Below are 16,070 nucleotides of genomic sequence, written 5' to 3'. Positions count from 1 at the left end.
GTGATCTACTATCGCCGAGGCAGGGTGGGTGGGGATGATTTTATTTTATTTTATTAATATATTTGATTCTTTTTATTAGTTTTATTGTTTTAAATTAGGTTTTATATTCTGTAAGCCGCCTTGAATCTCAACATGTGAATAGGTGACAATATAAATTCAATAAATAAAATAATAAATAAATAAAATAAATACACTTCCTGGTTTAGATAACACCTTTAAAATATATATTTTAAAAAGGATACATTGTTTGAATATTATTGAAAAAGAGATCTTCGCTGCTTCAGGAGAGCATTCTGGGACTGCCAGTTCTAAGATATTGAGAAGCCATTAAGAGTTTATCTGCTGAAAATATGGTGGTTTGAAGGTGCTCCAAAGCAGCTTTTTGCTTCTAAATTGAAATGAGGCCCAGACTTTTCATCTAATTTATTATTTATTTCATCAAGTTTTATTTGGTGAGGAAAATGAAGAAGCCAGAACAGGAAAAATTTCACAACTAATACTTTATCTATAAACTGATCCTAAACCAAAAGGATGCAAAAGAGGACTTCCGGTTTGGCACTGTGGCAATTTAGTCAGGGAAGTAGTGGGGGGGGGTCTAATGAGCCCCGCGAAAACCCCGACTGTCAAACCGCCGCCAACAGGTCTGCGGACTGAACTTGTCCTGTAGGGACAGGGGAAAGAGAAGGACACCTTGGACGGCCGAGAGGAACAGGCAAGTTCCTCAGAGGCCGGATGAAACCCTCTGAGTCGGTGGCGGGGGTGCGGCAGCCATGGCGGCTGCCTCGAAGCCGGGGCAAACCAGAGAAGCACTGTCCAGGAGGAAGAAAGAAGAAAAGAGTGAAGTGTTCGGAAGCCGGGTGAGTGACACCAACCCAGGCAGGAACAACGCTAGAACATGGATTTTTACAAATAACCCCCCGGCCTTAAATAGCGGCTATGGATCTGTGGGGCAAGAAGATCTAGTAAAATAATTTGCAGGAGGAAAAGACCCATTAAGGAGCTTATTTTATTACAGACCAATTTGGAATAATCTGTTTATTGAAACAAGTTAGAAAATTGAGAAACTTTTTAAAATTGGATTAGATTACTCTTGGAGAAAGAAAAAAGCGATAAATAGGAACCTGATAACTTTAACAGCTAAAAGAACAGAGACAAACCAGATGACCACATAATTGACAAAATGGAGAATTGCTGTGACTAAGTGGAAGTGTGAATTGTAGATTGCTTTTGGCTTGAAAGAGAAACAATGTGTTTTGTTATCTAAATTGCATTACTTTGAAAATAACCAAGGGTTTTTGACTTTGGGGATTCCTAATTTGATTATGGGCGGTTTTATTGGTTGAAAGAAAGAAGAAATATAATGGAACTACTAAAATTGAAACTAGCTGGCACAGGAATGAAAGAAAATGGCATAGCAATAAAAGAAAAGAAGCTGATTGTTACAATTAGAAACAAAGACCCATTAAAGATTTTGCTTTAGTATAACTGAGTTGGAAGAATTGGCTTCTAACAAAATAGAAAATTGGTTTGTTTGTTTTATTTCTTTTTTTTTCTTTAACTGGAATGGATTTGAGAAGCATTATTTCGGGATTTAACACCTTTGGGAAGTTAAAGAAGAGAGACAAATGGATGGTTACATAATAGCTATAAAATGGGGACTGCTGTGACTAAGTGGAATTTGGATTTTAGAGATCCTCCTTCTGTTTGGAAAAGAAACACTTTGAATTGCTATTTACTTTGGATTACTTTGAAATTAACTATAGACTTTTAGACTTTGGAGACTCCTATTCTGTCTTTGGGTGACTTTACAAAGAAAGAAGAAATACACTGGATTTATTAAAATTGAAACTAACTGGCTTAGCAACAAAAGATGTGGTGCAGGAACAAAAGGAAGGAAGCTGATGGATTTTATATGGAGCAGCTGTTATAAAAAAATTAAAGTGATATATGGAGTTTCTAATATGGAAATAGGGACTTTGAAGTGGAACATTTATGGACAGATAGGGAAATGAAGAAATAAAGCAGATAAAATTAAAATGTAATGTTTATAAGCTAAATATATAAATGATTTTTAGATAAAAACAGGAGGGATCCTGAAGTAACAAAGATGGGAAATAAAAGAAGGTAATTAAAATAGAGGATCGATGTATAAGTGGTTAAAAATGATATTTGTATAAAAACACAAGAGTATATACCAGTATGAAATAAATCTAAGAAAATTTATTGTTTGATGTAACATGTTTTAATTCTAATTTCTAAACAAATTTGAGAAGGGTAAATACAACTGATTAATGTATTACTGGATGAAAATATTATTAATTAAGAATTTAATGTATGCTGGAAATGATTAATATTATGAAATGTTTTGAGAATTAATTTGGAAGAGTATATTGGGAAACAGCTAAATAATTGACAAATATACTGCAAGGAAAAAGTTAAAATAAGAGATGCTGGGTACCAGCGAAACACGAGTTGGAGTTCTGGAGGAGAATATGCTGGAAATCAGCCAAAATAAAATATGCTGGAAATCAGCCAAATAATAGTTGGAGGTATGGAGGAGATTATGCTGGAAATCAGCCAAACAATAGTTGGAGGTATGGGGGAGAATATGCTGAAAATCAGCCAAAGTAAAATATGCTGGAAATCAGCCAAATAATAGTAGGAGATATCAAGGAGGATATGGATTTTGAGATAAATCTGTGTAAAATGAAATGTGTAATAGATGATAAGCATGAGAAAATTAAAGGTAAAATAATAAAGTCTAAGATTTAAAGATTTGATGAAATGGGCCTAGAGATTAAGAAATATGGATAGAATTTTGTTCTATAAATTGAAATAAAAATAGAGTTGTATTTAATTTGAAATTTGTGGTGATAAAATTGTAAGGTAAATAATTAGATTAAGAGGTTAGAATATTTTTTAAGATTAATGTTTTGATTCTGAGGTTAAAAGACATATTGAAGGGAAATTGGGAAAGAACCAGATATAATTTGGATTTATAAATGGCTATAAAAATGAGTTAAGTTTATTTGGAAATTAAATTTGTGGTGATATAATAGAATGATTTAGAGTAAAATGTTAGAATTTATGTTAAAAAAATTTATGTTCTGATTTTTAATTTTAAAAGATGTAATGGGAAATTGTGAATGGAGCTTGTTAAAGAAATGTAAGCGGTTGTACCTATCTATGACCGGATCAAGACTTCCTTCTTGAAAGATATATTTTATGTTTATGTTTGGAAAAAAAAAATATTTTTTTTAAAAAAAAAGGATGCAAAAGAGCTTAATTCTAGATAAATGTAACCAAACCATAATATTAAATGATTCTGTTTTCCCCTAGATATCTGAAATATTAAACAGCCTTATGTAGTTTTATGGTTTTTTGTGGGTTTGTCTTCTAAGCTGTTCTTTGTTGTTTAGAGCAGGCCTCAGCACAATGATGTAACATTTAGGAAAAAAGATACAAACCAGTAACCCAACACTGGATGATATAATGGAGAAGATCTCCACAGCAACCATATATTTCCCCTTAGTGCTCAGATATGTTGGAACAAAGGACAGCCAAACACTACAAAAGACCAACATGCTGAAGGTGATAAACTTGGCTTCATTGAAAACATCAGGCAAATTCCTGGCTAGGAAAGCCACTGTAAAGCTGATAATAGCAAGGAGACCCATATAGCCCAAGATACAGTAGAACATGAAGACAGATCCTTCGTTACATTCTAGTATGATTTCTTCTACCACTGAATTCATGTCAGCATCTGGAAATGGAGGAGAGGTTGTCACCCATGTAATGGAAATAATACCTTGAATACAACAACAGCCCAAAATTATGAAAATGACAAGTCTTTTCCCAACCCATCTGCTCATTATGGACCCAGGCTTAGTGGCCATAAAAGCCAGAACCACAATGATGGTTTTGGCCAACACACAAGAAATGGCCATGGAAAAGATCATCCCAAAGGCTGTTTGACGAAAGAGACATGTTACCTTGCCAGGTTTTCCTAGGAATAACAATGAACAAAGAAAAGACAACATGAGACCAACAAGGAGAGCATAGGTGAGATTCCGGTTGTTGGCTTTGACAATGGGAGTGTCCTGATGCTTAATAAAGATCCAGAGGATTGTAGCTGTGACCAAAGCAAAGAAAAGAGCAGAACTGGCCAATATAGTTCCCAAAGTTTCTTCATACTTCAAAAATGTTATAATTTTGGGGAGACAATAATCCCGCTTCTTATTAGGGTACTGATCTTCTGGACATTGAAAGCATTCATCCATGTCTAGAAAATAAAATAATAATTTACATATTTACTGAAAGAATCAAAACTGAACATGACAGTATTAAGAAAAGAGAGCTGTGGTTTAACATGTGAATATCAAATACACTGGAATACTTCCAATAGTTATATTTGGGAAACCCTTTGTCCTAAAATACATTATTTGGCATCATATTGGAATTCAGTCAATGAGTCTAATGAATATCTCATTGGGTCAATTTTCTGTGGGCCATTAAATCTGAGCAGGCAAACTTCATTTGTGATCTTCAACAAGATATAGTTTGTCTAACAATATTTTAATCTCTGTTGATCCCAGAGATGGAGATTTTTGCCATTTGTTTTATACATCGCTAGGTGCAGTTCCTTATATTTGTCATATACAATATCTTAATTGACAAATAGCAAAGCCTTTAGCTATGACAGTTTTAGGAGAAAGAGGGCTTTATTATTGTGGCCCACCAGCGGCCAGCAGAGCTGGCGGCAGACTTGGACAGTGAGGAAGTTGGGGAGGAACATGGGCCAGTCCTAGAATCTGGGAAGGCTCTGATGAGTGCTCTGCATCAGAAGCAGAGATGGGCCAGGGCCATCCGACAATTATCAGCTACCTTCAGGGTTGGAGTTAAGTGAGGCTGAAGAACAGCTGGAGCCTGTTCCCAATGTGCACATGTGCAGAGCTGCCAGGAGAAGGGAACAGATAAGGAACAAGGGCTGACTCGGGAGTAAAGGCACAGGTGGACGGTGAATGGCCCCTCCCATAGGGAATAAAGAGGAGCGAAAAGGGAGTGGAGTTTTCAGGAGACAAGTAGTTCATTTAATTAGTATGAAGATCTGTTTGTGACTCTCAGAGATTCCTTGCCAAGTATTTTCTTGTACAGCATTGTCATTTGGAAGATATAGGCCTGGCAGCTCTCCAAGCCTGATAAGGTCTGTGGTTGTAAATTCACCCATGAAAGACTGTTTGCCAGGACTTTGCTGGATGTGAATGAGAGGAATTCACATTAGCTTAATAAAAAGGGATTTTGTCGGGACAAGGAGTCTGCTTCGTGCTTTTGTGAAGCCTAGGTCAGAACACTCACCTCTATCAGTCTTCCACTCTATATGAAAGGGGACAAGTTTGATACTGAACACTATTGCCCTGCCTGCCTCTTCTCGGTAATGAGAAGCCAGGTATTTATTTATAAACTCTTGATTAGATGCTTTGCAAGAATATCTAGGTTTCGGCGCACACAGAGTTCAGACATAATAATTCAACATGGGTTGAATTTTTATTTAGATATGTATTTCCAATAAAACAAAAGCAAGAACTCACCTTCTTGGTTGGAAATCTTCCCATATGGACATTTCACACAATCATAGCAGCAAAATGGCTTCCCTTCTATCTTGCTTCTGACATAACCTGAATGGCACTTGCTATTACACAGAGATAGTGGTTGGACCTACTCATGAGAGAAAGAAGAAAATGCTTTGACAAATGCTGAGTACTAAATGCTTAGTACTCAGTGATTACACAGTATTATCTGGTGTGACTTTTCTACTGTCACATATGAATTGTCTAGTAGTTCTTGCTAAATAAGAAAACATATTTGTTTAAGCTAATATACCAGGTTACTTCAGCTCTCTTTTTTAAATATACCCATCCCTCCATTCACACCAGAGGTGGTATTCAGCAGGTTCTGACCAGTTCTGAAGAACTGGTAGCGTAAATTTTGAGTAGTTCGGAGAACCGGTAAATACCACCTCTGACTGGCCCCACCCCCATCTATTCTCTGCCTCCCAAGTCCCAGCTGATCAGGAGGAAATGGGGATTTTGCAGTAACCTTCCCCTGGAGTGGGGTAGCTTTGGAGATTTTACAGTATCCTTCCCCTCTCACACCCACCAAGCCATGCCATGCCATTCCCTCCAAGCCACACCCAAAGAACCGATAGTAAAAAGTTTTGAATCCCACCACTGATTTCACATGTTATCATAGAAGCTACCCAAGATACCACCAGGTGGATTGTAAAGGACTTCACGTTGCTTGAATTTAATTGCTGTGTGGGATTTTGGATTTAAGAGAACTTCAAGAATGGAGGAAAGATATTTCACTATAAGTCAAATACGTGGTTTGCCTTACATGGTTAAACCTCCTTGGCCATACAATATCTTCCTCATCAATGGTGAACAATGCTTCCTGGGAATCCATGGAGTTTATCCCTCCAACTTTAACTTTGAGAAAAGATAGATTTGGGAATGTGATCCAATTCATAATATCAAATCCAGTCTCCCATTCTCCATTTTGGTTGAAAGAAACTTTTTGTCCAGCACTATTATTGAATGAAACTCCTCTCATAAATTGGTTGAGCTGCAGTAGAAAACAACCCAAGAGAAGGTTAGACATAGATAGATGATAAATAGATTACATAGCTAAATGATAGAGAATAGGACACGACAGGACAGGACAGAACAGAACAGAAACCCAAGGTGATAGGATTTATTTCACCTTTCAAAAATAAAAATAATATTTTTTCAAAATTTATGAGAGGATAGTAGTCAATGCAATAACTGCATTAGTAAATAGTTCATCTTCTAAACCATCATTATTATGGAAAAATAAAGCAACTAAAATGCACAACAGATGTAAATACCAGGAATAATAAAACAGAAAATAAATAAAAATCATTTTTGTAGATTTGGATTTTTTTTTTCACCACTGAACTGTATCTTGTTGATCTCAATACTCAAATCTGTCAAGATCATTTTCAATCTCGAATTTATCTTTCAAAGAGTTTAAATTCCCCCCAGCTTAGTGTCATCTCAAAATTTGATGAGCACCCCGTAACCCTTCATCTTGGTTACTTATTAAGATGTTGGGGAGCTCAGGACCGAACCTTGGGATCCACCACTGCATGCTTCCCTCCATGTAGATGTAGTTCTATTGAGGATTACACAGTTCATCACTCAACTATAAATCAAATAAATAAATCAAAATTAAAATATAAATCAAATTAAAAAAAACTGCAAATCCATAGTGGTGGTATCCCACATTGTTCTGTCTTACCAAGAAGTAAGATGTGATTGACTTTATCAAATGCCTTATGGAAGTCTAAGTCTAATGCTAATGATGAGAGTCTTTTATATTTAGGCTACGCACACACATACACACACAGAGAGAGACATTAAAGATATGAATTATAGAAATCAAAATAGTCATCAAGGACTTCCTTTGAAACAAAATGGATCTGAAATGGATCGGGAAGGAGATATAGAAGCATAGCCAGCTGCACGAACAGGCTGAAGAACAATTTTTATCTGTGGGCTGGTTGTTAATATGATTTATTGGGTTAAGGATTTTCTGTCCTCACTGTGAGTTGTATTGGGGTGGGGTGGGGTACACACTAAGGGTACACAACCAGTCTCATTGTACATATGTTGTGCACTGACAATAAAGATTTGAATTTGAAATAAATACTACAGGGTGAGAAAGGTCTTAAAATGTGTAAGTTGAGGGAACACATAAAACTTAAGAAACTGTAAGGCACAATAAAGAGCTCAATTAACATAAAAAGAAAGACAGGCATAACAAATTGTACAGCTTTGTTCTAATGAATACTTAGATGTCATAATTTTTAAAGACATTAATTGGATTCTAGCTAAAGATATGACATTTAACAAAAGTATATGCTTAAGAGCCTTAGTGGCACAGTGGTTAGAATGCAGTACTGCAGGCTACTTCTGCTGACTGCCAGCTGCCTGCAGTTTGGTAGTTCTCACCAGGCTCAAGGTTGACTCAGCCTTCCAAAATCAGTAAAATGAGGACTTAGATTGTTGGGGGCAATATGCTGACTCTGCAAACTGCTTAGAGAGGGCTGTAAAGCAATGTGAAGTGGTATAAAATAAGTTCAATGTGCTAGTGCTCATTCCCTTTGGAAGAATGGATTGTCAGATCATCTCCTACATGGACTTAATTTATATTTTGGATGTGGGTTGCAAATATGGTGAGCAGCCAGTAATTGGCTTGGCTTAAGAAATTACCTTCCACAACTTTTGAACTACATGTTTGGCATCATCTCCTCTAGCTCTGTATTCCATCATGGATGAATGGAAGTCATGGAAAGCATGTGCCATCACATGGATGGCATTGTAGATGCTATAGCTGTGGCCAGTCATGTCCATTTCAAACACGGATGTAGGAAGAGCTTCCAGTTTCTCCTTTCCAGTGCAGGGAACCCCATTTTCATTTTCATTCATCACAGGGATGGAGAAAGAACATTGGAAGGCACTTTCCCAGAAGAGCTTGATAAAAGGATCTCCTTTTTCCAAGATAGGGTTCTTCATCTGAACAAATTGCTGGAATCCTAACACTTTCTCTGTGTGAATTGAAAAAGACAGAGCACCATGGAGGAAGTCTAGGTCACTATTCCTCAGAAAGGGAAGTGAGGTGAAATCCATCTCAGCGGTCATGACCCAGATTTTACCCTTCCTCCATAATGGTGCATCTTCAATTTTCAAATTAGTGGAAAGAAGTCTCAGAGCTATAACTCCGTAAATTTCACCATGAACTAATACTACATTAACTGTGCTTTTCATAACCACCAGGTACATTTCAAGTCCTATTTCCACCAACTCAGCAATGCTACTTGAATCGATTATTGGAAAAGTTTCAATAAAGTCTGTGCAGATCCCTCTCTGGGCAAACATGGGAACCACATTTTGTACAAACTTGTTCCCGCTATCATTATTCACCGACAAGATCCCAATCCATGTCCATCTGAAATATAACAGTAATTGAAAAATGCCTTTATGTTGATGGTCCACAATTGGGAACATTTGTTGATGTAAGGAAGCCACTGTTTCTGTACTACTTTTGGTAGTGGAACCATAGACTAACTTAAAAAAACAAAAGAAAGAAAAATACAGGCAAAGAGTTAACAGGATACTTCTTTTTTTTCTTTTTCTAAAAAAGTAGTGTGAGAAGATATTATTTACACATTTAAGCTACAAGATATCTGCGTTTTCCCAAAAATAAGACCCTGTCCAGGGGTGAAATGTAAAATTTGTTACTACCGGTTCTGTGGGCGTGGCTTGGTGAGGGGGGGATGTGACTGGGTGGACGTTTTTTAACTTTTCAAAGCATTTTTTCTACAACCTCTTTGGCCAAAGAGGTTGCAGAAAAAAATGCTTTGAAAAGCCTCTGCCAATCAGGCAACTCAGCTGGGATCGTCAGAGGTTTTTCAAAACATTTTTTTTACCACCTCTTCGGCTGAAGAGGATGCATTAAAAATGCTTTTAAAAGCCTCTCTGCCGATCAGGCAACACAGCTGGGATCGTCAGAGGCTTTTCAAAGCACTTTTTTTTACCACTCTTTGGCTGAAGAGGTTGCAGAAAAAAATGCTTTGAAAAGTCTTTGACGATCCCAGCTGAGCCGTGTAATCATCAGAGGCTTTTTTAAAAAAACTTTTAAAAGCATTTTTTGGTGGAAGAGGTTGTAGAAAAAATGCTTTTAAAAGTAAAACAAAAAAAGCCTCTGATGATCATGCGGCTCAGCTGGTCATGGTGCAGGAATTTTTACTACTGGTTCTCCGAACCACCTGCCGCCATCGCTACCAGATCGGGCGATCGGGTCCGAACCGGGAGTATTTCACCCCTGACCCTGTCTTATATTTTTTTGCCACCAAAAAAGGTACCAAGTCTTATTTTCAGGGAGGGATGTTGTCCATTGACTCGCCTCCCTTGTGTGTGTTGCACCCGGCCTCCTTTTCGCTGTCAGAGACCTTCAGAAACTTCTTCTGCAGCTGGAAAGGCTTTTTTGAAGGCCTCTGTAGCTGATAACAGAGCTCCAGATCAATCTTGCTGACCTTGCCGGCTGCAGAAGAAATGGTCTGGCAGGTGTCGGGTGTGCGAGGCCTGGCTGCAACTATGTGAAGGTAAGTAGTAGAGCAGTTCTACACCCTCATCCCCACTAGCTTAATTTTTACCCATGCACCCTGGAGTGGGCGGCAAGCTTAATTAGGGCTTATTTTGGGGGTAGGGTATATATTAGGCACACTTGTAAAAATCAAGCTAGGACTTACTTTCAGTGTCGGTCATATTTTCAGGGAAAACAGGGTATTAAGGTTCAACACATATTTCATACTTGTGAACCTATACTTCACAAACATATTCAGAATGTGACATTTGGAAATTGTTATCACTCCCAAGGCTGAGGTGCATTAGCAAATTTGATCAAATTCACACTGTTGTGCAAAAAATTTCATGACTGTTATACTAGTTAAACATTTAGCATTTTCCAACTTGGCTTTCCACTTTTATATTTTAACAGACATTTTAAATATTTTTCCTACAGTACATCAGATGCTAATAATGAAAAATTCCCAGTAAGATTAATTTCATTCCGCCACCAATTTCCCCAATTGTCATTATTTTCTATAACTTAGTTTGCCCCAATTCCTCCCACATTCCTTTTTTCCCCCTTCAATACTATTCAGAGGAACTAAAAATTATAAATTGTTAGATTGGCTTTAAAATACGTTTAATATGTTTCAATGCTTCTGAGAATTCTCTATAGTTTTAGTCAATGTTTCATTTAAACATTGCTTTAATGGAAAATTACTCCTTGGCAAGGGATAGCACACTCATTGATTATTTAGGTCTTTCAAATATAAAAGGTTAGAAGAGTGATGGCTGCAAGACTGGGGACAGATGTAAGCCCCAGCAGAATTCCCTTGTAGTCAACAGAAGTTATCAATTGTAAGAATAATCTCTATTTCAGGCAGAACCCCTTCCTTCTTATGCCATAAATGTTCCCCTAAAAAGAACGGAATAGTGCATTGATGATTATCTTCAGGATGTGGGCTCTATCAAAGCTGATACCTGTGGCATCTTATAGATGGACAGAATGGTAGCCATTTGTAGACACACATCAGCAGTAGGTCCTCCAAGGACTGCTATTGGTCTGTGCTGCATATCACAACTGTAGTTAGGGATGAAGTGGCCCTTTGTAGAGAAAAGTTCCAGTGAGGCCCGATATGTCCAACTTGTCATGAAGTAGGTATTATAGATCTGGAAACCGAGGGTATGATTGGGTAAAATATTGGGATTTCTGTTAATCTCTGTGACGGCAAATTCTAAGGCCAAGATGTGCTGGTAGATTGGAGTCATGACTCTGGAAAGGGAAATTAATGCATTGTCACCATGCAATCAATTGAACAGAAAGCACACAAAATAACTTCTTTACAGGTGAGTGTGATAAAATAGCATTGCAATCATTTTGATTTTAATAGCCAGTTTCATAAAGGCTTTTTTTTTTATAGCATTTAAAAAATATTGGTGATGAAAATGATTTTTGTCCCAATAATCTTCCAGTATTCAACTTAATAATTTCAGAAGCTGAAGTCATTTATTGTGAAAGGGTACTGATCAGGGGTGGGTTCTACTTACCTTTACTACCAGTTCGCAACGGGACCACACATGCACAGAAGCTTCCTGATGATGTCCGGGTCGATGGGCGGAGCCTCCCACCAGTTTTACTACCGGTTCTTGCGAACCAGTTTGAACTGGAGCAACCCACCACTGCTACTGATACATTTTGGAAGAGAAGAGTCACTTCCACTGAGAACCTGTATACTGCACGAGTCAAAAAGAGGGCTGTGAAAATATCTACAGACCTCTCACATTCTGGACATAAATTGTTTCAACTTCTACCCTCAAAAAGACTCTATAGGGCCCTGCACACCAGAACCACAAGACACAAGGACAGTTTTTCCCCAAATGCCATCACTCTGCTTAGCAATTAATTCCCACAACACTGTCAAATAATTTACTAAGGCTGTATTACTATTATTCTTCTCTTCCTTCCTAGTATCTATCTCTTTGATAGCTTATTAGTAACCTTGATTATCACTAAGTGTTGTATCTTTTTATTCTTGATGAATGTATTTTATTGTCCTTATGTACACTGAGAGCATATGCACCAAAGACAAATTCCTTGTGTGTCCAGTCACACTTGGCCATTAAAGAATTCTATTCTATTCTATTCTATTCTATTCTATTCTATTCTATTCTATTCTATTCTATTCTATTCTATTCTATTCTATTCTACTCTACTCTACTCTACTCTACTCTACTCTACTCTACTCTACTCTACTCTACTCTACTCTACTCCATTCCATTCCATTCCATTCCATTCCATTCTATTTTCTTTAAAACCTTCCAAACACATTCTACTTTTGATAGTAGTTTGGGAGCTTAAGTGAATCAATGGAATCGAATGAAAATCATTTCCTTGTTTCAAATGGGTATTATCCCAAACCAAACATTTATTATGCCCCAAGGATGAAAATTATAATTCAATCCCAGTATTTTTTATACATAACTTGCAAATAGAAACTAGAAGAATTTTGACCAAAAAAAGAGCATAGCTTTTTCCATGATGTCAGAGAGTGCAAATCATTTAATTAAATTATATTACACTTCGTAATTAATAACTAAAACAAATCTTTAAGATTTTACTTAATAAATTCTTTATAACACGGATGCCACGTACTGCAACAACTAGAAATATTTTTAATGCTAGAACAAAGGTGAAGTGAATAATTGTCATGACAACTACTGCAACCTCTCTACATGGGGCTTCCCTTGAGGAGCACCCGGAGGCTCCAGCTGGTCCAGAACGCAGCAGCGCGGGTAGTGACAGGAGCAGCATGGTGCTCCCATGTAACACCGCTCCTGCGCGAGCTGCACTGGCTCCCAGTGGTCTTCTGGGTGCGCTTCAAGGTGCTGGTTATCACCTTTAAAGCGCTCCATGGCATAGGGCCTAGCTATCTTCAAGACCGCCTGCTGCTACCGACGACCTCCCATCGACCCGTGCGCTCCCACAGAGAGGGCCTCCTCGGGGTGCCATCAGCCAAACAGTGCAGGCTGGTGACCCCCAGGGGGAGGGCCTTCTCTGTGGGGGCACCTACCCTCTTGAATCAGCTGCCCCCAGAGATAAGGAGAATCCAAGACCTCAGTGCCTTCCATCGTGCCCTTAAAACCCATTTTTTCAAGCAAGCCGGGCTGGCTTAAGAAGAAATTTTTAAATGTTTTAAATGTTTTAATTGGTAGTGAGTTTTAATTGGGCCAAATTTATATATCTTTTAATTGTTTTTTAATATTTGAACTGCATGTTTTTTAATTCTGGCTGTACACCGCCCTGAGTCCTCAGGAAGAAGGGCGGTATAGAAATTCAATAATAAATAAATAAATAAATAAATTTGAAAAAGAAATCCTCGATTAAAATAAAAGGTAAACACTTCAGTTTTCAGTAATTTACTATCTGGAAACTTGGCTGTTCAATAACAAATCTAGAGAAAGACCTGAAACTTTCTCTTCTCTGTGTATATTATTTTAAGTTGAAGACTCTCAAAATGTTTCCCTAAAGAACCTCAATCAGGGCATGCATAAAAGTTGAAACACAACCTGTTTGAGGTTCTTTAAGTCTTCTTGGACCACATGTGCAGCTCGTTAAAGCATCCCCTTTCCAAAATCCAACTCATGCCTGAACAAGATCTACTAGATCATAAGCCATCCATTTTTCAGGAAGGAATTTTAAGTTACCCACTCCAAGACATCACATTCTTCCACTAAGCATTGAGCTCCACTCGGTGGGGAAGGTCAATCCTTCCAGTTTCAGAAGTATATGAACATCTCAAAATCTCCTTGAAAAGTTGAGGTTCCTTCAACCTCAGGGATTTCTTCCCAACATACAGTTTAGCTTAGCTTTTTCTCCTCCATTTCCTGTATTTGGTACTATATATTTCTTTTCCTAATGCAACTTTTTATTTGTGTAATAATGCTTTGTCTTTTTATAATAGTGTGGAAAATTTTGAAAATAAAAATGGAATATCTTTTTTATGCCCTGCAAGGTATCACATAATGAGTATGGATTTCAGAAAGTTTTCTATAAAAAACCTCCATCAGAGCATGTAAATTAAGTGGAAACAAACATTTGGGGAAAGCCTTATTCTTCTGGTTATCATGTAACAATCAAGGATTATTAATGCTATTTTTAAAAGGAACAAGGAGAAGATAATGATGGAAAAGGAGGAAGAATGGGAGGATGAAGATAATGCTATCCAGCAAAGATGTTGCCAATCATTGGAACTGAAGCTAATATGACTATAACAAGACTTCCTAGTTCAAATTAACTTGATTTCCATGTATAAATTCTTACAGAGTGTCCTCAAAGAACTCCTTAGAGGGACGCTTGGTGAAGTCCATCATTGTATGGAATACGTAGATCTGTGAGAGCATATTGACAACAATGAGGTCTCCTGTCTGATATTTTTTATGAAGAAAAGTCAGAGAGTCTCTGCTGCTGCATTTACTCCTGCGAATCCTGCACATCATTTGAGGTACAAGCACAATAACCAATACTGCAAATATCATCAACTTTAACAACCGCATTTCTTTGTAAGCCAATTTGTCCATCTCCGAATTCTTTTTTTATCAAGTACAGTATAATTCTACTTGAAATAATAGCTCAGCTACTCCCTCAGGACCTAAAGTTGAAATGTTGAAATAATAATATAGGGAGTGATAATGGCAGTAGAAAAGACAACAAGTTCAGAATCAAAGTCCTGGGAAGTCTTGAACAAGAAAACATGTTTTTGCCATCTTAGTAGAGATCATCTTTAGCATTCTGTAGCGTGGGAGTCACAAGATGAAAATGCTTGTAATAATTGAGAGGAAGTGAAGAATCCTAACTAATGAAAAATTCATAAACATTTCCTGCATTTGTAGAAGGACAAAAAAACAAAAGAGTTGTATCCCAAATGCTAAAACAAAAATAGCTTATTTTTTTTATTTCATTTAATAAGTTTATGATATTAATTCACAGAAGAGTTAGAACAAAGTCAAAGTTTAAAGGTAAAGCACATATGTGCTAGTCGTTCCCGACTCTAGGGGGTGGTGATCATCTCCATTTCAAAGCCGAAGAGCCAGCATTGTCTGAAGACATCTCCATGGTCATGTGACCAGCATGACTAAATGCCAAAGGCGCACAGAACGTTGTTAGCTTACCACCAAAGGTGGTCCCTATTTTTCTACTTGCATTTTTTACATGCTTTCGCACTGCTAGGTTGGCAGAAGCTGGGTCAAGTAACGGGAGCTTGCCCCATTACGCAGCACTAGGGATTTTTTTTTTAATTTGATTTATATGCCGCCCTTCTCCGGAGACTCAGGGCGGCTTACAATGCGTTAAGCAATAGCCTTCATACTTTTGTATATTTATACAAAGTCAGCTTATTGCCCCCACAAACTGAGTCCTCAATTTACCTACCTTAGAAAGGATGGAAGGCTGAGTCAACCTTGAGCCTTGGAGAGATTCGAACCAGCAGTAATTGCAGGCAGCTGTGTTAATGACAGGGTGCTTAGACCACTGTGCTATCAAGGCTCCTAAACCGCTGAACTGCCGACCTTTTGATCAAGAAGCTCAGTGTCTTAACCACTGAGCCACCAATCCCCTCAAGTCAAAGTTTAGGGTTCCTTTTGCTCCAAAACCCATTCAGAAAGCATTTTGCTCCCTTTTGAGAATAATGTGTGAAGAAAAAAATCTGGGAAATTGTTAAATCAGAAATGCCGCTCCCCCTAAATACAGTCTATTTGTAAGCAAAAGTCCAATCAAAGTTTATACCTGAAATCTTGAGACTGATTTAGGTTAGATTATCCCTGAATAGATGTGAAACTGCTGTAGGACTCAAATATAGTAGCCCATCACATTGTGATTGGTCGCACAAAAGTCGGTAGTTCATTTTTATATTTCCTCTTTCAATT

General features: G+C 37.6%; 1 protein-coding gene and 1 long non-coding RNA gene across 2 annotated transcripts; both read right to left on the bottom strand.

Annotated features, from left to right (window-relative positions):
* Positions 1–3,586: 3,586 nt before the first annotated feature.
* Positions 3,587–5,672, bottom strand: LOC132711620 (uncharacterized). Its single transcript, XR_009622428.1, has 3 exons — positions 5,589–5,672; positions 3,993–4,282; positions 3,587–3,763 (listed from the first exon to the last, which is right to left on the bottom strand). It is a non-coding gene; the product is annotated as an uncharacterized LOC132711620 (long non-coding RNA).
* Positions 5,673–8,279: 2,607 nt separating this feature from the next.
* Positions 8,280–14,726, bottom strand: LOC148113877 (vomeronasal type-2 receptor 26-like). The gene is made up of 4 exons (XM_087893506.1): positions 14,470–14,726; positions 11,294–11,421; positions 10,005–10,122; positions 8,280–9,027 (listed from the first exon to the last, which is right to left on the bottom strand). Exons 1-4 carry the CDS (start codon positions 14,724–14,726, stop codon positions 8,280–8,282), a joined length of 1,251 nt encoding a protein of 416 aa, XP_087749632.1.
* Positions 14,727–16,070: the final 1,344 nt, after the last annotated feature.

This window comes from Pantherophis guttatus, chromosome 4 (genome assembly GCF_059756535.1).
Source record: "Pantherophis guttatus breed Tessera chromosome 4, ASM5975653v1, whole genome shotgun sequence".
In the NCBI taxonomy this organism is placed as follows: Eukaryota; Metazoa; Chordata; class Lepidosauria; order Squamata; family Colubridae; genus Pantherophis; species Pantherophis guttatus.
Note: the sequence above shows the minus strand (reverse complement) of the source record. Positions and strands in the feature narration are given on the sequence as shown.

Coding starts and splice junctions, on each gene's coding strand:
- LOC148113877 (XM_087893506.1), bottom strand. CDS start 14,726: ATGGACAAATTGGCTTACAAAGAAATGCGGTTGTTAAAGTTGATGATA. Junction 10,123..11,293: donor TAATACCTACTTCATGACAA/GTTGGACATATC, acceptor TTTCTTCTGCAG/CCGGCAAGGTCAGCAAGATT. Junction 9,028..10,004: donor GACAGCGAAAAGGAGGCCGG/GTGCAACACACA, acceptor GTTATATTTCAG/ATGGACATGGATTGGGATCT.